Source organism: Panthera leo, chromosome A3, assembly GCF_018350215.1.
Source record: "Panthera leo isolate Ple1 chromosome A3, P.leo_Ple1_pat1.1, whole genome shotgun sequence".
NCBI lineage: Eukaryota > Metazoa > Chordata > Mammalia > Carnivora > Felidae > Panthera > Panthera leo.
In genome coordinates this window covers 62,514,558-62,538,045 of record NC_056681.1, presented here as the reverse complement: position 1 = coordinate 62,538,045, position 23,488 = coordinate 62,514,558, and the positions used below count along the sequence as shown (strand labels likewise).

General features: G+C 50.6%; 1 protein-coding gene across 3 annotated transcripts; it reads left to right on the top strand.

Moving 5' to 3' along the window:
- Nucleotides 1–7,720: 7,720 nt before the first annotated feature.
- On the top strand, nucleotides 7,721–22,925 carry HAAO (3-hydroxyanthranilate 3,4-dioxygenase). Of its 3 annotated transcripts, none has more exons than XM_042930210.1 (10): nucleotides 7,721–8,077; nucleotides 10,862–10,940; nucleotides 15,947–16,030; nucleotides 16,344–16,450; nucleotides 19,356–19,445; nucleotides 19,773–19,816; nucleotides 20,085–20,230; nucleotides 22,048–22,116; nucleotides 22,303–22,385; nucleotides 22,489–22,925. In XM_042930210.1, exons 2-10 carry the CDS (start codon nucleotides 10,884–10,886, stop codon nucleotides 22,565–22,567), a joined length of 759 nt encoding a protein of 252 aa, XP_042786144.1. In that variant the 5' UTR covers nucleotides 7,721–8,077; nucleotides 10,862–10,883; the 3' UTR covers nucleotides 22,568–22,925. The 3 variants fall into 3 exon arrangements, with proteins under 3 accessions (XP_042786144.1, XP_042786142.1, XP_042786143.1); XM_042930208.1 differs by lacking the exon at nucleotides 7,721–8,077 and adding an exon at nucleotides 8,124–8,385; XM_042930209.1 differs by lacking the exon at nucleotides 7,721–8,077 and adding an exon at nucleotides 10,509–10,570.
- The last annotated feature ends 563 nt before the right edge of the window (nucleotides 22,926–23,488 follow it).

Genomic DNA, 23,488 nt, shown 5'->3' with positions numbered 1-23,488 from the left:
CTGGGAGTTTTTATTTTTAAGGTTAACAACACATGGTTTAGCCATTCTATTAATGGACATCTGGGGTTATTTCCTGTTTAAAGCTGTCATAAATAAAGCTGCTAAGAGCATTCTTGTGCACAGGTTTTTGTTTTCATTTCTTTGGGGTAAATACAGGAGTGGAATTGCTGGGTCATAAGGTAGGGTTTTTTGTAAAAATTTTTTATTGTAAAACTTTTTTAATGTTTATTTATTTTTGAGGGAGCGAGAGATTGCAGAAGGGGCAGAGAGAGAGGGAGACACAGAATCTGAAGCAGGCTCCAGGCTCCTAGCTGTCAGCACAGAGCCTGACACGGGGCTCGACCTCACTGACTGTGAGATCATGACCTGAGCCAAAGTTGGATGCTCAACCAACTGAGCTACCCAGGCGCCCCAATTGTAAACATTTTTTTAGTTTTATTTATCTTGGGAGAGAGCATAAGCAGTGAAGGGGCAGAGAGAGAGAATCCCAAGCAGGCTCTGCACTGTTAGCACAGAGCCTGATGTGGGCTTGAACTCACAAACTGCGAGATCATGACCTGAACCAAAACCAAGAGTCAGACACTCAACCGACTGAGCCACCCAGGCACCCAAGATAAATAAATAAAACTTAAAAAAGACACTCTGACCTCAGAGGACACAACAGCTTCTGGTGTTGGTATCTCTGATGGGGTCACTTTAAAGCTGATTCTGCAAGATCCAGGAAACTGTCAAACCCTAGGTGACAGGGAAGCTAAGGGAAAGGCCCAGGGTGTGGAGTTGGGGAGCCACAGGCAGGCCGGCAGTCCCTGCTTCCCCCACCCCCATCCTTGAAGACACCCTCTCTTACCTCCATTGGCTTTTTTTGTGGTTGTTTGGCTATCATTTTGTTCTTCATTTCTTATTTTATTGCACTGTGATGAATGAAGATGGTCTGATTATTATTTTGGGGAGGGAGGATGTGTTAATATTTCTTTTGTAGTTGAGCCTATGGTCAACTTTGTGAATGTGTACTCTTCTCTTAAAATGCAGTTCTAGGGTTGCCTGGGTGGTGCAGTTGGTTAAGCGTCCTCCTCTTGATCTCAGCTCAGGTCATGATCTCACAGTTCCTGAGTTCAAGCCCCGCATCCAGCTCTGTGCTGACAGCTCAGAGCCTGGAGTCTGGTTCAAATTCTGGGTCTCTCTCTGCCCCTCCCCCACTCATACTCTGTCTCTGTCTCTCTCAAAAATTAAAAAAACCAAAATTTTTTAAAATAATAAAGTCTTTATAAATAAAAATATGAAAGCATTGACACTTAAAACTCAGCAGATGAGCTGAATAGTAGAATACTACAACTAAATAGAAAAACAGTAAACTGGAAGATTAGGCAGAATATTCCCAGAATGCAGAACAAAGGGAAATGGGGAAAAGAAAGAAAAGTTCAATGATATGCAGATAAGATCTAAAAATTCTAACATTCACCAAAAAAATTTTTCAGAAACTGATAATAGAATTGATGAGAAACAATTAAAAAAAAACAAACAAGGGGTGCCTGGGTGGCTCAGTCGGTTGAGCGTCCAACTTTGGCTCAGGTCATGATCTCACAGTCTGCGAGTTCGAACCCCACGTCAGGCTCTGGGCTGATAGCTCAGAGCCTCAAGCCTGCTTCTGATTCTGTGTTTCCCTGTCTCTCTGCTCCTCCCCCACTCATGCTCTGTCTCTCTCACTCTCAAAAGTGAATAAATGTTAAAAAGAAATTAAAAAAGAAACCACAAGAATTTCCCAGATCTGAAGAATGACACACACATACACACACAAATACACAAAGAATAATTCCCCCCAAAATGTATGCAATATAAGAAATAATAGCAAGTTAATACATTAGGAAAACATTAAGACATCTAAGTATTGCCTGTATAAAATTTTTAAATAATGATCTAAACAAAATCAACAAAGAAGTTGCCAGTAGGGAATTCCAGAAGGAAGTTAAAACTTGCCCAGATTCCTTTGTTCTTGTCTTAGGTTCTAGGGGTAGATATAGATGCTGTTTAACAATACACATTATTGGGGCACCTGAGTGGCTCAGTCGGTTAAATGCCCAACTTTGGCTCAGGTCATGATCTCACAGTTCATGAGTTCAAGCCCTGCTTCAGGTTCCTTGCTGACAGCGTGGAGCCTGCTTGAGATTCTCTCTCCCCCTCTCTCTCTGCCTCACCCCTGCTCTCTCTCAAAATAAATAAACTTAAAAAAAATAATACACATAATTAGAAATCTACAAATTTAAATCAGTGCATGTCTTTAAAGAACAACCCGTAGATACATAGGAATAGAATGTAGAAGGAGAAATGGATCCAAGAAAACATAATCAAAAGCCAGATTTGTAGACATGACTAGCTATCTCCCAAGCATCATTTACTACCTTCCAGTTAAGAGCCAGAGTTTTGTGTGAGGATCCCATCCCTCCCCCATGACCACAGACTCTGGGGGCTGCCTACTCCATCTCCAGCTTCAAGTACAAATCTTAATTAACTAAATCAGAGTATCTACTCCCTCTGCCCCAATAATTGGTTCAGGTGTGGACATGTGAGCCTTAGATCACCAGTAAACACACCTGGTTCTCAGCTGCGGGCAATTTTGCCTGCCTCCCACCCTGAGACTTTTTGCAATGTCTAGAGAAATTTTTGGTTGTCCCAATGGAGAAGAGCTCTGGCATGTAGTAGAGAGAAGCCATGGAAGTGTTGAACAACCTACAGTGCAAAGGACAGCCCTCTGCAACAATTATTCAGCCCAAAATGTCCATGATGCCAAGGTAGAGAACCTCTGGTCTAAAGGAAAAATTATGGATACTTTACATCCCTTGACCCCTCAAGGAAGCAGCCTTGGGATGAAGCTGTTGCTGCAGATAGCAGATCTGAGGGATGGAAAGAATCAGGGTCCATGATGACACCACTAGTCACAGGCTCATTCTCCCACTGGGTATCCAGTTACATGAGCCTTTCTTTAATTTTTTTTTTTTTTTCAACGTTTATTTATTTTTGGGACAGAGAGAGACAGAGCATGAACGGGGGAGGGACAGAGAGAGAGGGAGACACAGAATCGGAAACAGGCTCCAGGCTCCGAGCCATCAGCCCAGAGCCTGACGCGGGGCTCGAACTCACGGACCGTGAGATCGTGACCTGGCTGAAGTCGGACGCTTAACCGACTGCGCCACCCAGGCGCCCCACATGAGCCTTTCTTTAACTCTCTGTTGGTTAAGCCACTGTTTAACTGGGGTGTCTGTTACTCGCAGCCACAAGCATCCTGATAAACTAGGAAAGAAAGAAAAGAAAAGAAAACACAAAGAAAAGGGATGTATGTAGACAGAATAATGCCCCACGCTCCCATCCACCCCCCCCCCCACCAAAGACCTCCACGTCCTAATCCCTAGAATTTGTGATTATGTCACCTTGCATGATGAAAGATACTTTTGCAGATGTGATTATATTAAGAGGTTAGAGATGGAGAGACTATCCTGGGTTATCTGAGTGGGTCTAATGTAATCACAAAGGTTCTTATAAGGGAAAGAGGGAGGCGGGAGCAGCACAGGGAGAGAGATATGACAAGGAGAGCAGAGGGTTGAGTGATGTCCTTTAGCGATGGAGGAAGGGCCTTGAGCCTAGAAACACAGGTGGCTTCTAGGAGCTGGGAAAGAAAAGGAACACAGATTCTCTCCTCTAGTCCCCAGAAAAAAAATGCAGCTCTGACAATATTTTAATTTTAGCCCACAAGACCCATTCAGACTTCTCATGTACAGAACTGTAAGATAATAAATGTGTGTCATTGTAAGCCCCTCTAAGTTTGTAGTAACTTGTTTTAGCAGCAATAGGAAACTTAACACAGCATGGCAATTAGAAAACCCAAAATAAGATGGCAGGAGTACGTACAAACATAGCAATAATTACACAAATATGAAAGAGTTGATTACCTATTAAATAACAGAGGCTCTCAGTCTCGAGATTTTTTTTTAAATTAATTAATTTATTTTGAGAGAGAGAGTGCATGCATGGGAAGGGCAGAGAGAGAGGAGAGAGAGAATCCCAAGCAGGCTCTGCATTGTCAGCATGGAGCCTCACGCAGGGCTCAATCCCACAAACCGTGAGATCATGACCTGAGCCGAAATCAAGAGTCAGATGTTTAACTGAGCCACCCAAGTGCCCCTAGACGAGATTTTTAAACTCCAGCTATGTGCCATGGGTGAGAAAACACAGTCACCTTTGATGGGAGGAGTTGCAAAGTCACACTGCAAGGGGTATGGATTTGAGAAGGGAAGGAGTTACTCTGGCATCTTTTTTTTTTTTTAAGTAATCTCTCCACCCATCGGGGGGCTCAAACTCACAACCCCGAAATGAAGAGTCGCATGCTCTACTGACTAGGCAAGCCAGAGGCCCTGTGACTTCTTTTTGATCAACTTATAATACCTGGAAAATATACAAACATATCAAGATATAGCAATATTAATAACATATCGATTAATATTCACATAATGAAGTCAAAGTGAAAGAAAACTAAGAGGAAATAGTTCATATTGACAAACACTACAACAAAAAGGTAAAATAGTCTTAAAGCTCTTTACATCTAACAACATAGATTCAAAATGTGTAAAGTAAAATCTGCTGAAAGTACAAGGAGAAACTCACCAAAAACTACCTGGAGACTTCAATTTGCTTCTCTAAGAAACCAAAATATTAAGCAGTTCAGTTTTTAAAAATAAGGATAATGACTATTTGGGTAACACAGTAGGTTGATCTAATAGAAACATTCAGAACTGCATTTTTAAAAAGTTTTTGTGTACTTATTTTGAGAGAGAGAGCGCGCGCGCAAAAGTTGGGGAGGGACAGAGAGGAGAGACAGAATCCCAACCAGGCTCAGCGCCACTAGCACAGAGCCCGATACGGGGCTCAAACTCCCAAACCACGAGATCACGACCAGAGCCGAAATCAAGAGTCAGATGCTTAACTGACTGCACCACCCAGGCACCCCTGAAACTGTATTTCTTGTTAATATTTATTTATTTATTGGGAAAGCACAATCAGGAGAGGGGCAGAGAGAGAGGGACAGAGGATCTGAAGCGGGCTCTGCACTGACAGCCTGACAGCAGCAAGCCCGATGTGGGGTTCGAACTTACGAACTATGAAATCATGACCTGAGCTGAAGTCGGATACTTGGTCAGCTGAGCCACCCAGGTGCCCCATGCATTTTAAGAGAATACACATTCACACAGTTGACCATAGGATCAGCTGCAAAGGAAATATTAACACATCCCCCCACCCAAAGATACTAATCAGACCATCTTCACTCACCACAGTGCAATAAAATAAGAAATGAACAACAAAATGATAGCCAAACAACCACAAAAAAAGCCAACGACAAATATAAATCAACCGTATGTCTAGAAATTTCAAAACAGACTTGTAAAAAACTTCAAGAGATAGCAGGCCCAGAGCATAGATTTCCAAATAACCAATACAGCTTATAATCTAGCCCTCCTATTTACATACAGCTATTTGTTCTTAAAGATTTGCTGACTTATATGAAAGTGTGGGAAAGTGGGAGAGTCAGGAAGGCAAAGACAGGCAAGACCCAGAGGGCCGGGAAAGGGATTGGCTGGAACAACCGGTTCTGTCAATCTGGAGATTGTAGGGATCTGGCAGTTATCAACAGCCGGGTTTACCAAAGCCTAGAAGCATCTACTGAACTCAGTGACTTGGACAGGGGAGTCACTGGCATCCAGGGGAGGCCAGAGCAAGGCACCGGCAGGGAGGACAGTTTCTAGGAGCTTTGTTCCCAGGGCAGATGCCGTTTGCTTCTGATTCCGCAGTGCCAATGAGCTCCTGTGTGCAGAGGGGAGAGGTGGCCACTGCAGGTAGAGGTCAACATGTAAGAGGATTCTGGCTGGCTGTGACTAAACAATGCCAAAACACCCAAATAAAACGGGAACTGTCATTTTTCTAAACTTCGGAGTCAAATGGTGCCCAACACTCAAACTAGGAAGGTTGCCAATTGAACAGATGTGTTTTTTATTATTATTATTATTATTATTATTATTATCTATACAGCACAAACTACAGGGCTTATTTGACAGTTACTATATAGCAGATTACTTAGCCTATGTTTAGGATTCATCTAGATAACTCAGACCCCAAACATTCCACTTGTAGCCTCAATTATTCACGTTATTTGACTACATAAATTAAAACACAGGATAACTACCCTTCTTTCCTTTGTACTACGTAACAGAACACCTGTTGGGCTGAAATTTTTTTCCTTTTAAAAAAAATTCTTTTTAATGTTTATTTTTGAAGGGGGTGGGAAGGGACAGAGAGAGAGAGGGAGGCACAGAATCAGAAGCAGGCTCCAGGCTCTGAGCTGTCAGTACCCCGAAGCGGGGCTCAAACTCACAAACCACAAGATCACAACCTGAGCCAAAGTGGACACTTAGCCGACTGAGCCACCCAGGTGCTCCTGAAGTTTTTTTCCTTTTAGTGTGAATTCATTCATGCCCTTATCCACACACCTACCTATCCATCCAGTTAACAAACATCCAAAGCAAACCTAATATATCATAGATTCCTGTCGCTTCAAGTGTCACTGTTCACATCTCCTCTGGATTACTTCTAGACAAGACAGACAAAGAATATGGTTTCAGGTGTCATGGTGCCAAACTATATTCCAGAAAAACATGCTTATCAAAAAGAGTTCAAAATAAATAACTAAAAAGAAAGAGGAGGGTGAAAGAGGGAAAAAGAGGTGGGGTGGAGAGGAAACAGGGGCGGGGGGTGCTCCCATCAGAGGTGGGTGGCATCCTTCTTGCCTCTCTGACTGGGGTCTGATTTGCACAGGGGGTTCTGTGTGTCTGAAGGTGCTGAGAAAAACAGCCAGTCCCAGGCAGCAGGGAAGGGGCAAGGTGAGCTAGGAGGGCAGGAGCAGGAGGAGTTTGAATTTTTTTTTAATGTTTATATTTATTTATTTTGAGAGGGGGGGAGGGGCAGCGAGGAAGGAAGAGAGACAATCCCAAGCAGGCTCTGCATTGACAACACAGAGCTCTATCCCACCAACAGTGAGATCATGACCCGAGCCAAAAGCCAGAGCCAGGAGCAGATGCTTAACGGACTGAGCCACCCAAGCGCCTGAGTTTGAACTTCTTAAACTCTATAATCTGGATTCTGCTGTCAGTGCCTGAGCTATTTTCCTCCTGCCCCACCCACCACCTCCCTACCTCACCCTCCTCCAACACAAAAGCACATTTTTTCCTAAGAATTCTGAGTCCGTAAGGAAAAAGAAGAGAGCAGGTGTCCGGTTGTCTTCCCCTGCCCCGCACCCCCACCCGGATCTCCTGTTTCAAGCCGCCGGCACTGGTACAGGTTTGTCCTCCCACCCCATCCCCGGACCCGGAGATTCCTGAGGGCTGGGACACCGAGTGCCCGGTTCTTCATCTGCAAAACCCTCACAGAATTGTCATGTGACTTGAGTATGTCCCTAAGACACAGCAGGAGCTCAGAACAGTGCGGACGCCTCGTCGGTGCTCTGCTGGCCACCCGCGAACGTAGGACCTGCGTGCGGGTCCGGGTCGCGCGCCGGTCCCTTCCCGGCTCTCCGCTCTCACCCAGCGTGAGTCCGAGCCCAGCGAGCAGCACTCACTAAATCTGGGGACTCTGGCCTCACCGCCGTCCTCGAGGGAAAAGAGGCTGACATCAGTTGGTGCCAGTGGTGGCGTGGCTGCTGTGCAACCCTGGGATGGCTGTGTAGACATTCCCATTTCTCAGATGCGGAAACAGAGGCTTCTATCCTCGGCCAGAACCTCCGAATTCAGATGCTCGGATTTTCAAATCCTCCTTCCTCCCATCACAGTCTCTCCTTCGGGGTCTCCCTGGGGTCCAGGCGAAAAGTCTGGGGACTGGAGACTGGGCACATTAGCGATCCTGCGTCTTAGGCCCCGGCGATATGCGTGGCGCCCTAGCACGTGCAGGAGGTTGAGCCCCCAACCCGGCGGGAAGCAGGGACGCCCCCACCGCGCGCACCGCTTCCCCCGCCAGGAAGCCGCCTGGCGGAGGCTGGGCAGAGGTAGCCCGGGGAGGCGCGGGGGGGCGGCGCGGGGCCGGGACCAAAGTCCGAGAGGGGCCACGCGCGGTCCGCTGCCCAGACACTGTGCAGTCGCGAGGCGGGGGGGTGGGAGGGTATCCCGCCCTTTGACCCCCGGGACGCCTAGGAACAATGCGGCCAATGGGCCGCTGGGTGGAGCCGAGCCCCTCCTACACCCGCGGGGTGCACGCGGTTCCAGATTGGGCTGCCATGGCGCGTCCCGTAAGGGTGAAGACTTGGGTAGAGGAGAACCGGGCCTCCTTCCTGCCCCCGGTCTGCAACAAGCTCCTGTGAGTCCCAGGGACGCTCCCGTCCTTCTGCCCTCTACCCTCACCTTTCCCTCCTCCGTCTGCACGCCGCATCCCTCACCCTCCAGTGCCCAGTTCCTTGATCCAGAAGTCTGCCATCCTCTTGTGCCTTCAGGGGAGGGGGAGGGCAAGCTGTTCCGGGTTCCACCGCCCTCATCTGTTCCTCTTTCTGGTGACTCTGCCTGGGAGATTGTGACCTTGACTTCTGAAGATGGCTGAGTGACTGAGCCTAGGAGAGATGCAGATGGCACCTCACCACCCTTTCCCCGGGCTCAGTCTCCAACCCCCAGTGACTCTCAGAAGTTTGGGGAGGTGGTTTTTCCATGCCTCAGAATTGCAGTAGAACCTGCAGGCAGAGGGTGATGTCAGTGGAGCAGCTCCTGTGGGAGGATCTTGATTTGGTGCTCTCCCCAGGCTTCTCTTTGCAGATGGACACACACGCCCACCTGGCCCTCCCCTGTGGCCCCTTCACCTCCCTCCCCTCCTCCCGGGCCCTGGGGCCCTGCCTGGTGTGCTCCCCAGCTCCCCGCTGACGCTCCCATGTCTGCAGAACATCCCCAACGGCCTGGCACCCCAAACTGCATGGCCGCAGTCACACACTTTGACAAGCTAGACACTGTGCCCAGTGTTTTTACACCCTCTCACGTAGTTCTCACACATTAGCTCCGCGGGGCAGGATTCTGGTAACTCCCCCAGTGTCCCACAGCTAGTGCAGGATGAGATCCAGACTCCAGCCCATGTAAGGGCTCGACTCCAAAATCCATGCTCTAGGTCACTGTGCAGCATTGCCACGGCTCACGGCCAACATCCCCCTCAAAGCAGTGTGTCTTCTACCACTGATGTTGCTCTCACCCCTTTCCTCCACTTCATCTCTGTGCAGCCTGGTTGTAGGTCCCCCAGTGTGCCCTAACGGTGTCTCGCCTCCCTCTACTCTTCCCCGGCCCTCTGGCCACTGCTCTGGCTCCACCTTTGTCCCTTCCAGCTTGGGTGGTAGGGACTGCCCCTGCCTCCAGCCCCCCACCCCAGCATGGCCTCCAACACAGCCCAGTATTAACAATCACAAAAGGCAGGCCCTGCCTTTATTCATTCAGCAGGTATTCACTGAGTACTTAGTACATGCCAGGTACTGTTCTGGACACTGGAGACGCAGCAGAAAACAAACTGACAATCACTTCCTGGTGGCACTGACATTCGGTGAGAGGAGGCAACCAATAAATACAAACAGACAAGGGGTGGAGGCTGGCAGGCATAATGGGCCACAGGGTGGAATAGAGCTGCGGGCCCTCCACTGTGTTTGCTAGGGCAGTCAGGAAGTGTCTGCTCCAGGCCTCTCCTAGCTCCAGGTGGCCTGGTGGCAATCTTTGCCTTCCTTAGCTTCTGCTGCATCACACTGATCTCTGTCCTCATCTTCGCAGGGCACTCTTCCTGTCAATGTGTCTGTGTCTAAATCTCTCCCCTTTTAATAAGGATTAGAGGCCTACCCTACTCCAGGGTGACCTCATCGTGGCTTAACCAGTTATATCTGCAATGACCCTAGTTCAAAATTAAGTTGCATTCTGAGGTCCTGGGGGTGAGACTTCAACATATGAATTTGGGGTCAGGTGGGGGAGGGGGTCATATGAAATGGCTGGGGGGTTTTGAGCAGAGGAGAGACATGATCTGGCTGATGGATTGAAATAGTTCTTGAGTGGGCTCGTTCAAAGACTTTCCATATGTACCTAAATTATACAAAGTTGATTTGAAAAAGAAAAACTTTCCTAGGCTCCCTGGCACCCCTCAGGCCAAGATCAAACTGCTTAGCTGAGCTTTTGTGGCCTGGGGTGACCTGGTTCCACCTTCTTGTCATTGCTCCCCAAGACCACGCCCACACCACCAAGACCCCCAACACTTCCAGTCTCAGGCTATCTGCATCCAACTTTCCCCTCCACTCCCTTCCCTAATTGCCTCACAGCCTCAAGCCAGCAGTTTCCAGGAGCAGAGAGTCTGTCTCATAATCAGACAGCTTGGGGAGAGGGGGTTAGATAAAGGTCATTTTACCCCTCCACTGCCCCCAGGCCCAGGAAGTGGTGCCTGTGGTTTGCTCTCCTGTAATTGGAGATCTTGAACAAGGCCAGGGATCCTGGTTGATGAAGCGATCAATCCACCACCATGCTGCTACCCCAACTAGGTCAGAGGATGTTGGGGACACACACACAAATACACAGAGACATACAGAAGGACACAGGTACACACGTATAATCTCAGACACACATACACACACTCTTGGATAAACAAGGCCATACTGGGATGACAGGGGAGGGGGACAAATGTCAGAGATTACAGGGACAATGATGCAGAAACAGCCCTGTCACCTCTCCCAGGTGTACCCAGGCTCCTTTCAGGCCCCCCACAGGCCCCGGCACCCTTCCTGTCCTGTCCCACGAGCTGATTCAGGACCTCTCCCCCTTGTCCATTGCAGGCACCAGGAGCAGCTCAAAGTCATGTTCGTCGGGGGCCCCAACATCAGGAAGGACTACCACATCGAGGAGGGTGAGGAGGTAGGCCTTCTACTGCCCCCCTTTTTTTAATAGCCCTGAAGGAGGGGGACACTTCCCAAGCAGGAGCCAGAGCCTGTGGACAGAGAGGAGGTGGTCAGATGGCTGATGGATGAAAGGGGCTTAATGGAAATCACAGGACAAAACTGCTGCCTGGAAGTTAGGGATACACAGTGGCACATCTAACAGCTCCGTGCTCCAACTCTGCTGAGGGAGCCCCCAGAAAGAGCCCGGACTCTGTGGGTATGAGAGGGAGGCTCTAACTGTTGGGCATCACCCCTGGTCGTGGACACAGGGGCCGTCCATGTGCCAGGGGGGAAGTCCTGATCCCCTCTTCCTAAAATCTGAATATGAAAGATTGGCCTCCCAACTGAGACCTACATGCTGAGAGGGACCTGGGTGCTCCACTCTGGTCTCAGGAGCCTAGTTCTCCGGGAAGGGTTGGGGCCGGGAGGCCCCCTCCTTATCTAGAGGGCCAAAGACATATCAGTTCCTAGGAGCTGTTTGACAGAGGGGAAGGTTGGGTGGGGGGAATTTGCACCGAATACCCTTTTGTACCTTGAATTTTGAACTGTGTTTCTGTACTGCCTACCTACCCGAAAGTGAACAAACAAAAGTAAAATTAAAAGAAAAAGATGAAGGGTGACTGGGTGGCTCAGTAGGTTAAGCGTCCGTCTTCAGCTCAGGTCATGATCTCGCAGTTCATGAGTTCGAGCCCTGCATCCAGCTCTGTGCTGACAGCTCAGAGTCTGGAGCCTGCTTTGGATTCTGTGTCTCCCTGTCTCTCTGCCCCTCCCCCACGCACACTCTGTCCCTCTTTCTCTCTCTCAAAAATAAATCAATAAATAAATAAACATTAAAAAAAATTAAAAAGAAAAAGATTCTCTCTCTTCCTCTCCCTCTACCCTTCTCCAGTGCCCTCTCTCGCTCTCTCTCTCTCAAAAAAAAAAAAAAAAAAGGAAGAAAAAGATGGGCCGCCTTAAAGAGGGACACAGGTGGGTTTCCAGCTCTCAGGATCTCTGGTGACAAAAGATCAGGATAGGAAACTCCCACCCACCTCCTAAGGGCCCTGATGCGGGGGTTCAAGGTCCAGAGTCCAGCCTCCACCCCCACTGCTGGCCTCTCAGCCACAGCCAGAACTGGAAGGAGCACAGGAGAATCTCTCACTCAACAAATATTTACAGAACACCTGGTGGGGGGTGGGGGCAGGGAGGGGGGTAAGGACCCCGGGCCAACAGAAGCAGCCTTTCAAAGCAGGCCAGCCCTTCACCTCTCCTAGCTCTCCTAGCCTAGCCACCTGCTAGCCACCTGCTTCTCAGCACACCTCACGGGAAACTGTTTTCCTCTGTGGGAAAAATCAGCAGGAAAATCCTCAAAGACAAGACAGGATGGGATTGGGAGTGGCCACCGGGGGGGAAACTAGGCCTGTTGCAGGGTTTCTTTGCCTGCCTCAGTGAGCCTCAGGCCCCTCATCTGGTTTTCCAGAGGCTTCTGCTCAATTAGCCCTGGTGTCAGTGCCCACCTTTTCTTTCTCCCTCCCTCTTTCCTTCCCCTGGCCCCTCCCACCTCTACCCCATACCGCACTTTTGGGTCTCCCCAAGCTGCTCTGGTAGTACAGATGGGTGTCCACTGAGAGGCCCAGGCCAAGCAGTGATCAAGCAGAATGGCTAGCAGATGAGGAGGGCTGGCCTGAGTAGGTGTCCCCTCTCAGGAGGGACACTCAGGTGACTGGGAGGAATTTGGCTCCAAGTGGGTTTGTGACAGCTTGTTCTCATCCTAAAGTTGGGGAGAGCACCAGCCACAGGCCCTGGGAGGCTACAGAGCTGAAGGTCAGCATCTTCTCTACTCCTAACCTAGCCTCACCCAGGCTGTGCTATGGAAGCCCCCGAGGCCCAGGGTCCAGGCTCCTCCTTGGTGAGAAAAAAGGCATCCCTGAGCCACATTTTCTTCCTTGCTGAGCTCAGGCTTCTGCAACAGCCCTTCAGGGTCCCCAGCTTCACCCGCCACAGGTATTCCATTTACCCCGCTACTTCTCTTGAGAGGCACGGATACAAGGGGGTCAGCCAGACCTGGGCTGAAGGCTCTGCCTCTTATCACCCATGTGATCTTAGGCAGGTCACATCATGCCACCTCTCTGAGGCTGTTTCTTTGCAGCACATGGGGACACTGGCCCCTGCCTGGTGGAAGGATTCAGTATGTATAAAGTATGTATGTGCACAGAGCCTGGTGCAGAGAAGGTGCTTAAGACACACAGCCTCTCTAGGGGCGCCTGGGTGGCTCAGTCGGTTAGGCATCCAATTTCAACTCAGGTCATGATCTCGTGGTTGCTGAGTTCAAGCCCTGCCCCGGGCTCTGCTGACAGCTCAGAACCTGGAGCCTGCTTCTGTCTCCGCTTCTCTCTGTGCCCCGCCCCCTCCCCAGCTCATGCTCTGTCTCTCAAAAATGAATACACGTTAAAATAAAATGTTAAGACACATGGGCTCTCTGGACCCCAGCCCCCGTAAGGCCTTGGAGGCCAGATCTGATTTAATATCTGCCTGAGCAGGTACAGTTAGTCTTCTCGCTAGCCCCAGGTCCCAAACATCATTTACTTCCAAGTAGAACATAATTCTTTTTGGATTGCCCATGGCTGCTTGGAATTTTCTGCTGCTCAGGACCTGCACCTCTGCTCCAGGCTAGGCCTGTCCCTCATCATAGGGAAGGCGTCTGGGCAGAGAGGCAAGGCGCCACTTCCTTCCTATGTTTTTGTTTGAGGGCTGCTGACACTTCGTAGCCTGCCTGGAAAGGGCTTGAATCTGGCCTAGACCATCACTCCAGATCCTACCTCCATCCCAGCTTTCCCTGATATTTGCAGGCTTAAGGTCTGTGGCCCCCTCCCTGTTTCCTCTTCCTCCATCTGTGGAAGGACCCTCCCCTCCCGCACAGGGGCTTTCTCCCAACTGGGGTGGGGGCAGTTGTTACAGAATTGCTCCCTAAGGGAGCCTAGTAGGCTTTTTATTTGTTTTAAATAACGTGTCTGGGTTTTTTTAAATAATAAAAGTAAATATTGCTTATTGTAGAAAACATACAAAATACAGAAAAGACAAATGTGTACCTCATTCAGAATGCCACCATTCAGGAGACCAACTGTGAACACGCATTTATACATCCATCACTGCATAATTTGAATCCTGCTAGGTGTGGTTTTGAATCTTGCTTTTAACGTGCATTAAGCATTCACCATTTTCCCATTTTATTCAGTTATTCAAAAACATAGTTTTTAGGGGCGCCTGGGTGGCTCAGTCGGTTAAGCATCTGACTTCAGCTCGGGTCACAATCTCACAGTTTGTGAGTTCGAGCCCCACGTCAGGCTCTTGTGCCGACAGCTCAGAGCCTGGATCCTGCTTTGGATTCTGTGTCTCCCTCTCTCTCTGCCTCTCTTAGCTTGTGCTCTGTGTGTCTCTCTCTCAAAAATAAATAAACATTAAAAAAAAACAACAATACAGTTTTTAATAGCTATATAATGTTCCGTATTTTGACTCTATCATAAAAGAGTGGCATTTCCTCTATTATTATGATTAGCATTCTTGTTGCTACTCCCGCACCACTAATATTAACAGCTAGAGGTTTATTGAGTGCTATGTGCTAGGTACATCGGTGCACAGCACCCTGGGCAGAATTCACAACAACGTCCTGCGTAGATACTGTCATTTTATGAAGGAACAAATGTAGGCACAGAGAGACTAACTGAATTGACCAAGGGTACACGGGGACCTGGCTGAGCTGAGGGTCAGGTGACATTGGAATCTATGCTTTTAACTACAATGCGCTGCAATCAAACAGCCATGTTTATACACCAGGAGAGAGGTGCCTTTCTGAATCGCTGCAGCCACCTTCATAGAGACAGAAATGCTAGGGCAAGAGCGCAAAGCGGCCAACTGTCCTGGGCTTTCCTGGTTTCAGCACTGCGGGTCCTGCATCCCCACAAGCCCCTCAGGCCACTGCGCACGGGTGTGAACGGTGGGAGTTCTCCCTGACCATTGCCAGTTTGCCCATCAGAGGGGTGATGCCACCTCGCCACGTTTCTCTAGTTTCCCTGCGCTTGCCTTGATTTCTCTTAGTAGATACGGTGACAGGAACCTCTAACTGCTTACATGATAACAATAGTTATTAATAACACCCCTTCAACTGTTTGGCTGGGGCTTTTAACACCCGTGCCGTGTGGGACTGGTGGAGAAAAAACATGCCTGCCTCCTTCTCCCCGTGCCTTGGGGTGATCTCAGTAAACACATTATTTAGGAATTTAGGATGGAATAGAAAAAACATAGTAGGGCCCCCCAGGGAGATAGGAGGTGAGTGCTCCCATCCCCACAGCCACCTGCCCCCGCAGGCTTCCTGGCTTCCTGCTAGCCCGCCATTTACACAGCCGAACTCCAAAGGCATTTGAACAGACGCTGCCCTGCCCACCGTGTGGGGGCATCAGGTGGTCGAGGGAGCCAGCACAAGCTTCAGAGCTACACACAGACTCAGGTCCAAAGTGTAGCTCCAGGACTAACTGGGCGACCTTGGGCAGGTTGCTTCACTCTGAGCCTTTTTCTTTTTTTCCTTTCTATAGAAAATGGGGCTAATAATACCTTTGGAGGCTGTGGTAAAGATTTCTGATAATGTATAGGAGAGTGCTTGCACAGACCCTGGGACACAGTACGGGGGCGCTTCTCCTTACCTGAAGGGCTCACTGAATTCCCCAGTGAGCCTCTCAGCCAGCCTCCTGCCCCCACACCAGAAACCAGCTATTCTGTCCCAGGTACTTCAGTCATCACTTGCATATCAAGATGTGATCCTGTGTGTCCCCAGCACACCCATCTGTATGTAGCATGTGTCAGGGGAGGCTGGGGGCTCGGGGCAGGAGTGACAGAACTGCTCATAAAGGTCTTCAGGAAGTTTCTCAAGTTTCCGGGTCAGAACTCCAGCCAAGGAGCTGGAAGAGGGATGGGGGAGGGTCTGAGCCTGTCTGCTGTCCTGTCCCACAGGTGTTTTACCAGTTCAAGGGCGACATGATTCTTCAAGTCCTGGAGCGAGGAAAACACCGGGATGTGACCATTCGGCAGGGAGAAGTGAGGCTGGGCCCCAGGGGACGGGTGGTGAAGGACCACGGAGCAGAAACCCATCGTCCACTCATCCTGACTTTGGTTGGAGTGTGTCCTCCCTGCCCTGTCCGGCCTCCCTTCCTGGTCCTCAGGCCCTTCCTCCTGTGAACTTTCCATCCTCAGTAAGGCCTGACATTCCCTCCAGTTCCCAGCTGGAGGCTGGCAGAGAGGTGGGCTGGGTGGACCCTGTGGGTTGGTTGGGGAGGCCAGGACACTGCGGGCATCAAGGTCTCTGGGAGGGGATTGCATCCTTGCTGGCACCTTGTCCCCACCACTGCAGATATTCCTCCTGCCCGCTGGGGTACCCCACTCTCCGCAGAGGTTTGCTGACACTGTGGGGCTGGTCATTGAACGGAGACGGCTGAAAACTGAGCTAGATGGGCTCAGGTAAATGGGCCTTGTCTGGGGGTCTTGGGCAGAGACACGGGGCAAGCAGCAGAGGAAAGAACACTAGACGGACCTGAGAAAGCACTTCCTGGCCACTGAGAGGGGTGGAAGCAGTGCAGACCCTGTGTTTGCTGGCTGACGGGGACAGGGTAGGGGAGGTGGTGGCGTGCAGTTGATGATGGGGTTAGGGAAGGATGCCCTTTTGATCCCCTGGGAGCCCATTCAGCCTAAAGGCTCCAGCTGGGACCGGAACCTGTGCTTCCCACACTGAGGTCTGCAGGGATTTGGGAGTGGGGATGCCAAAGTCAGAGCCCCCTGGCCAGGGCAGCCAGGCACACTGCTGCTCCTCCCAGCCTCCAACCCCAGGATTTATTCAGTCTCTGCCAGGATGCCCTTGGCTTATTTTCTACCCCAGCTCATTCCACAACCAGTGCTAACATGTGTATGACACTTGCTAGAGCACCAGGCAGGTGCTTCGGGTGTATTTATTCATCTAACCCACCAGGGATCCTATGGGGTAGGTACTGTTATCATCTGTACTTTATAGACAAAGAGACTGGGCACAGGGAAGTTGAGTTTGCTAGAAAGTGGAAGAGCTGACATAGTAGAGAAATAGGAAATTAGGGTCAGGACAATCTAGATAGGAGCATGAGTAAGCACCAAGGAAGGGACAGGGGGACCTGGGTGGCTCGGTCAGTTGAGCGTCTGACTTCGGCTCAGGTTGTGATCTCGTGGTTCGTGGGTTTGAGCCCTGCATCAGGCTGTGCACTGACAGTGCAGAGCCTGCTTGGAATTCTCTCTCTCTCCCTCTCTCTCTGCCCTTCCCCTGCTTGAGCTCTCTCTCTCAAATTAATTAATTAATTAATTAATTAAAATTTAAAAATAAATAAAGAAAAGAAAAGAAAAGAAAAGAAATAAAACTGAAGGAAAACAGTTAAAAAAAGCACCAAGGAAGGGACAAACACCAGTGCTGAAGGGGGGGCACTCTTTCTATAGCTGAGTTCCCACTGGGTTCCAATCAGTCACCTAGTTATTATCTGATGCAGCCTGTGGCTCAGAAGGACACAAATTTGTCCAAAAGCTAAACTATTTTTTTTGTTTTTTAATTAAGAAAATTAAAATTTCTCAACAAATTCCTGAGATCAGGATACTTTGCCCCGTATTTTCTGTTACAATGGATATTTTTTAATGCTTCCCTTTTTTCTAATCACCTGTCTTGAAATCAGGAAAAGTAAAAGAAAGCAAATAAAGTTAAAATTATTTGTCAGGAAAGGGGTAAATTTTGTTATGTGAATGATATCTCAATAAAACAAATAATAATAAAGAGAAAACCAGGGCGCCTGGGTGGCTCAGTCTATTAAGCGTCCCACTCTTGGTTTCAGTTCAGGTCATGATCTCACACTTTGTGAGTTCCAGCCCCACATAAGGCTTCAAGCTGACAGCTCAGAGCCTGCTTGGGATTCTTTCTCTGCCCCTACCCTCCCTGCTTGCTCTCTCTCTCAAAACAAATAAATTTAAAAAGAATTTTTTTATTCTCTCTCTCTCTCTCTCTCTCTCTCTCTCTCTCTCTCTCTCTCTCTCTCCCCCTCTCTCTCACTCTCATTTTCTCTCTCTCTCTCTCTCCCCTCTGCCCCTCCCTGCTCAGGCATATGCTCTCTCTCTAAAAAACAACAACAAAAACCCCCTTAATGTTAGTGGTTGCATATACTGATCTACTGCATAATGGTCTGTTGTAGAAACAGAGGCCTGCCTTTCAATTCCAAAATAATTTTTCACATGGGGCTTTATATAAGGGAGTCTTTAGTGACAGAGTGGACAGTGTCCTCAGTAACATTTTTATAGCAAATTCAATAACAGATTTTATCTGGATGCCTTTTTTCCTCTTAAGATTTATTTTTAAGTAATCTCTATACCCAATGTGGGGCTCGAACCCACAGCCCCGAGGTCAAGTCACCTGCTCCACCGACTGAGCCAGCCAGGTGCCTCTGGCTACTTTTGACCCTTAGTAAAAGCCAGGGACTCAGCATTAAAATGCCACTCTGAAGGCCTGCTTCCTGGTGGCCAGCTCCATGCCAGGATAGAACGTGAGGTGCCAGACGGGGAGCGTGTCTGTAAACCATGTCCCATGAGCAGGAGCACTTCTCTTTTTCAGGAGGGGTTGAAAAGTGGACGGAGCTGGCCTGGGCCCTGGGAGCTGAGCCTGAGGTTAGACATTCGGTCAGCAGAAGTGCTGCACACACAGGGGCCTGACGCACAGCCCCCATCTGCTAGCGGAGGAGCTCACCGAGCCAGGCTGGGGATTGGGTGGGCTTCCAAGAGTTTCCTAGAGACTGTGCGCCCGTGCACAATGACCTCCCTCTGGAGAAGAGGTCTAGTGCTTTGCTCCAATTCTCAAAGGCATCCATTACCCTTCAAGGAGCAGGACACCTCATCTGGGGGGCATCTTCTGCATGTTGGATTCTTAAGGTTCCATGCGCTCTGATCTAGAGCTCAGCAGGCAGGCAGAGCATCCAGCCACAGGCCCCGTATTCAGGCTCAGCCTTGGCTTCCTCTTTGTAATTGATGTTTTCTGTGTTTCTAAGACTCTCAGATCTTGTAATGCTATGTAATCCTTGCCAAGTTACCCAGCTTCTCTGAGCCTCACAGTTCCTATCCATTTTGTAAAGTTTGGGGAACCAGGAAGGCAAACGGGGTCAATAATACCCACTCCGGAATTTGAGGTACACGGTGCTTTTGGGAGAGCCAGGTTTGGGCAAGCAAGCATTGGCCACTAGGGTGTGCTAACAGGGTGAAGCAGGCAGCCAGCTCTGCAAGGCTAGCCAGGGTCCAGACTTCCACAAGCAGAGCCAGGCTGCCTGAGGCTATCCAGGTGGGGAGCTGGGTTGCCTGTCCTTTGCTCTGGCAGGTACTACGTGGGAGACACCACGGATGTCCTGTTTGAGAAGTGGTTCTACTGCGAGGACCTTGGCACACAGTTGGCCCCCATCATCCAGGAGTGAGCCCCCAGCCCAGCCCCTGCATCTTGCTCTCTGAGGCCCCCTGCACCGGCTGGGAAGGGCAGACCCATCCCAGCGATACTCTGTAGAAGTAGCCCCCACATTGGAGCCATCATGCCTGGGATTTGGTGGGGAAGGTCGGCCCTCCTGGGGTGGGAGGGCCTGAGGGGGAGAAGGGGACTGCTTCATGGGGCTGGAAGTGAGGGGAACCCACAGCAAGTTGTGGGGGGCCTACGAGGGTGTGGGCTCCCACACCTGAGAGTATACGAGTATGTGTGTACATGTGTGTCTCACTGGCCACTCCTCCTCCCCATTTCTCCCTGCAGGTTCTTCAGCTCTGAGCAGCACAAAACAGGAGAGCCCATCCCTGGTGAGCCCCCTGAACCACATTTCCCCCTCCCTCTCTGCTTTCCCAGAGTAGAATGGGTCTTGGCCCAGAGTGCCAGTCTCCTTTTGAGGACTCTGCCTAGTACCCAGAGTGTGAGATCATGGCACCAAATAGTACCCTCCACATGGCTGCTTGGGGCTTGAGCTGCCTCCAGAGCCCTTTCTGGTGATTTAGAGCTGGGACCCCTGGGCCTGCTGGGGCTGGGCAGGCTGGGCCAGAGGCCACTGACACAGCTGTGCTGTGGGTGCAGACCAGCTGCTCAAGGAACCGCCATTCCCCCTGAGCACCCGATCTATCATGGAGCCGATGTCCCTGGAGGCCTGGCTGGATCGCCACCGCAGAGAGCTGCAGGCAGGCACACCCCTCAGCCTGTTTGGGGACACCTATGAGACACAGGTAATGAAGCCCTGGGCCACTCAGGACATCTACCTAGCAGCCCTAAGAAATGGTAACTAATCACACACACACACACACACACACACACACACACACACACAGAGTTTGGGAAGTTGTGACATGAACAGGGGCCTTCCTGTTTTCTCCTTGACTCAGAGAATGATGACTTTGCTATGAGTGGAGTACATGGTCTCAAGCAGTCTTTCTTTGCCTTCAGAGTAGGAGTTGCCCCATCTACTGACTAGTTCCTGAGGGTTTAGAGTTATCCCTCTATTAGGAATTCCTGAGCCTTTGGCCAGTGTTAGCCTGGGGAGCCAGAAGGAAGAGAGGTGCCTGGGGGTGAGGGGTGGGTGGAGTGATGGACAGGGAGAGACCCACCCAAACAAAGCTGGCCTTCTTTCATTCAACATTTATTGAGTGCTTATTATGTGTCCGGCTTTGGTAGGAAAATTAGAGTCACTGCCTCGAAGAGTGTATGGTCTGATAAACAGACAAGTTCAACAATTACCATAATCACGTGGTATGTTATTTGATAGAGAAGCTTCAGCAAGCCATAAGACAATAAAGGTGGAACCCAGGCTGGGAGGGAAGTCAGGGAAGACTTCCTGGAGGAGGTGATGTGTAAGCTGCATTTTAAAGCAAATTTAGGCATTTGCAAAAGGAAGAAAGAGAGACTGAGAGCATCCCAAGTGAGGGAGAAGCATGAGTAAGGGCATGGAAGCTTGAAACAGCCTGGCACTGCAAGTAGCTGAGGTTGGCAGGAGCCAGGACAGGGAAGTGGGGGCAGCAGGCACCATTGCTAGATGGCAGGAGTAGCAAGCAGTGCCCAGGTCCTGACAGGTCTCCTGGGCTGGACAAGGTGCAAGGATTTATCCTGGAGACAACAGAGCTTCCCCCAAGCATTAAAGCAGGGAGATGACGAATCCCCCTTCAGAAAGATCACTGTACTGTGTGGGGACAGGATCAGAAGGCAAGGGCAAGCGTGGAGGCAAGGAGACCTGCTAGGAGGCTCGTGCTTGCTTGTGCTTTACAGTTTGCCACTGGCACATCCCTTGCTGTTTGAATTAGACATTCTCGTGGAGAGATGCTCACTGGATACAGACCTGCCCTGAAAGGTCTGGCCTGCAGACACCTGAGCTTACACGGGGCTGTGAAAGCAGGTGCACACCACAAAGCCCCTCCCAGCCCATCAGGGCAATGGCCTTCAGCACCAGCTGGCCTCATGGCCCCGCCTTCCACCTCTTTCACACCCCTGCTCCCACCTGCTCCGGTTTATGGTGGCAGGTATCTACTGAGTCCCACTCTGGGCCAGCAGGAGCGCAGCCTGCACAGTAGCTGTGTGCTTCCAGGCGAATGCAGGCCAAAGAGGTTCATCCCCACCCATCTCCTTCCTCGTTCTTAGGCCAGAATCTCATGGAAGAAGGGAGGTGGCTCTCTGGGGAACTATGTGTGTGTGATACATAAGTCCACACTAGGCCGTGTACACGCAAGTGTGTGTGTCCCAAGTGTGCCCCTGGCACTCATGCCTTCGCATGGGTCAGCAGTAGTTGTGATGGGCATCAGAGGAATCCGATGTGCATGTGTGTGTGAAAGGCAAGCATGTGTGATCCCAGATAACATGTGGGCAGCTCTGTTCATCATGGATGCAGCAGGGAAGCCTGGGCCTGGCAGCCTTCCTCTCTGAGTCCCGGTCTTTGCTCTACACATGAAGATAAGGCTGTGCCTGGTGCTGTGGGCCTGGTGTCCGGGGGCCAGGTTCAAGACCATCTCCTATGTGGGGCAGAAGCAACAGAAAGATGTATGTCACTTCCTACCAGGTGATTGTCCATGGACAAGGCAGCAGCAAAGGCCCAAGACAGGACGTGGATGTGTGGCTGTGGCAGTTGGCAAGTGGGGCCCCTGGGAGCGGGTGGTACATCCTTCTGCCCATGGGGACAGGCTGCTCCTGGACTTTGGACTCCCAGAGCCTGGGGCAGCTCCCAGGGCCTCCTTGCCAAGGCAGACTCAGGGACTCTTGGACAGGTGTTGAGGCCCAACAGCCTCCATTCAGTTCTCCTGCTCCTCTTTCCCAGGAGGGCTCCTCTGTGGTGACAATTGGGGAACAGCGCCTGAGCCTGGCCCCCGATGACAGCCTCTTGGTGCCAGCTGGGAATGCGTGAGTGCACGGGAGGACTTTCCCCCAGGTGTGGGAGCCCGCTCCTTTCCCTGGGATCCTCAGGGCCCACCTGTCTGACCCCTGCCCACCCGTGTCTCCACAGGTATGCCTGGGAGCGAGGGCAAGGCTCTGTGGCCCTGGCTGTGACTCAGGATCCTGCCCGCAAGAAGCCCCTGGGGTGATCCTCTGAGTGGCCCCAAAACAGCCTCCCCCCCACCATCAGTCTCCTGCCCTCTCTGCTTCTGCATGTACCACTGCTGAGCCACTCAGCGTCCCGGAGCCGGACCCTGGACATCATCATCATCCTCTCAGCTGAGATGCCAGGCTCTTGGGGGGCTGGTCACACCCCTTCTCCTCTAACAGCTCTCTGCTCACTGCCCTGCACGGTTCTGCTAGCTGGTCTGCTCCTTGAGGCGGGGCTGCCTCTCCATCCCTCTGTCCCCACATACTCAGCACAGCACTTGCCTGCCACCAAAAAGGCCCTCAATAAAGGCTTCCTGGTGGACACTCGTGTATCCGCATGTACACAGACTGTCACTAATGGCAGACCTTGTGTGCTCCTGTGACTGTGTGTGTGTGTGTGTCTGGGATGGTGGGGGTCACTGGGTGACAGTCCAGGATGTGAAGGCAGAGGCTGGTGCGAACTTGGGCTGCAGCAGGGCATTGCTCTGTGCGGGAAATGAAGGGAGAACACGGGAATGTCCCAGGGAGGCCCCCTGTGCAGGGCCAAGCGGCCATGAGAAAACGAGTTTGTCCCTGGTGCCCAGGGCAGATAATCCAAACAAATGATAAAAATTAGATGTTTTTCTGAACGTTAGCTCTGCGCTAGGGAATTCCCTAGAAGTTTTTACATACATTATCTCATTGAATCCTCACCATACTCTAGGAAGCTCAGAGAGGTTTGGGAAACCAGCAGCTCTGTTTCCAAGCAAGGCCTGTCTGCATTCAAAGCTCAGGCTGGTGGGCTTACCACCCTGCACTCTGCGGTCGCAGCCTGTCTCCCTCAGCCTTGGCCAGATGGGAGCCCAGGACAGGGGAGAGGCCTGGAGGCTCTGAGAGAGAAAGAGACCAATGGCCACTGTGCCCAAAACCCAGAGGCCTTG

What these genes read in the sequence shown, in the direction of transcription:
- HAAO (XM_042930208.1), top strand. Translation starts at nt 8,228, where the DNA reads ATGCGGCCAATGGGCCGCTGGGTGGAGCCGAGCCCCTCCTACACCCGC. An exon ending in TTGGCCCCCATCATCCAGGA is followed by an intron (nt 19,446 to 19,772) that starts GTGAGCCCCCAG and finishes TTCTCCCTGCAG; the next exon opens with GTTCTTCAGCTCTGAGCAGC. An exon ending in TTGGTGCCAGCTGGGAATGC is followed by an intron (nt 22,386 to 22,488) that starts GTGAGTGCACGG and finishes GTGTCTCCACAG; the next exon opens with GTATGCCTGGGAGCGAGGGC.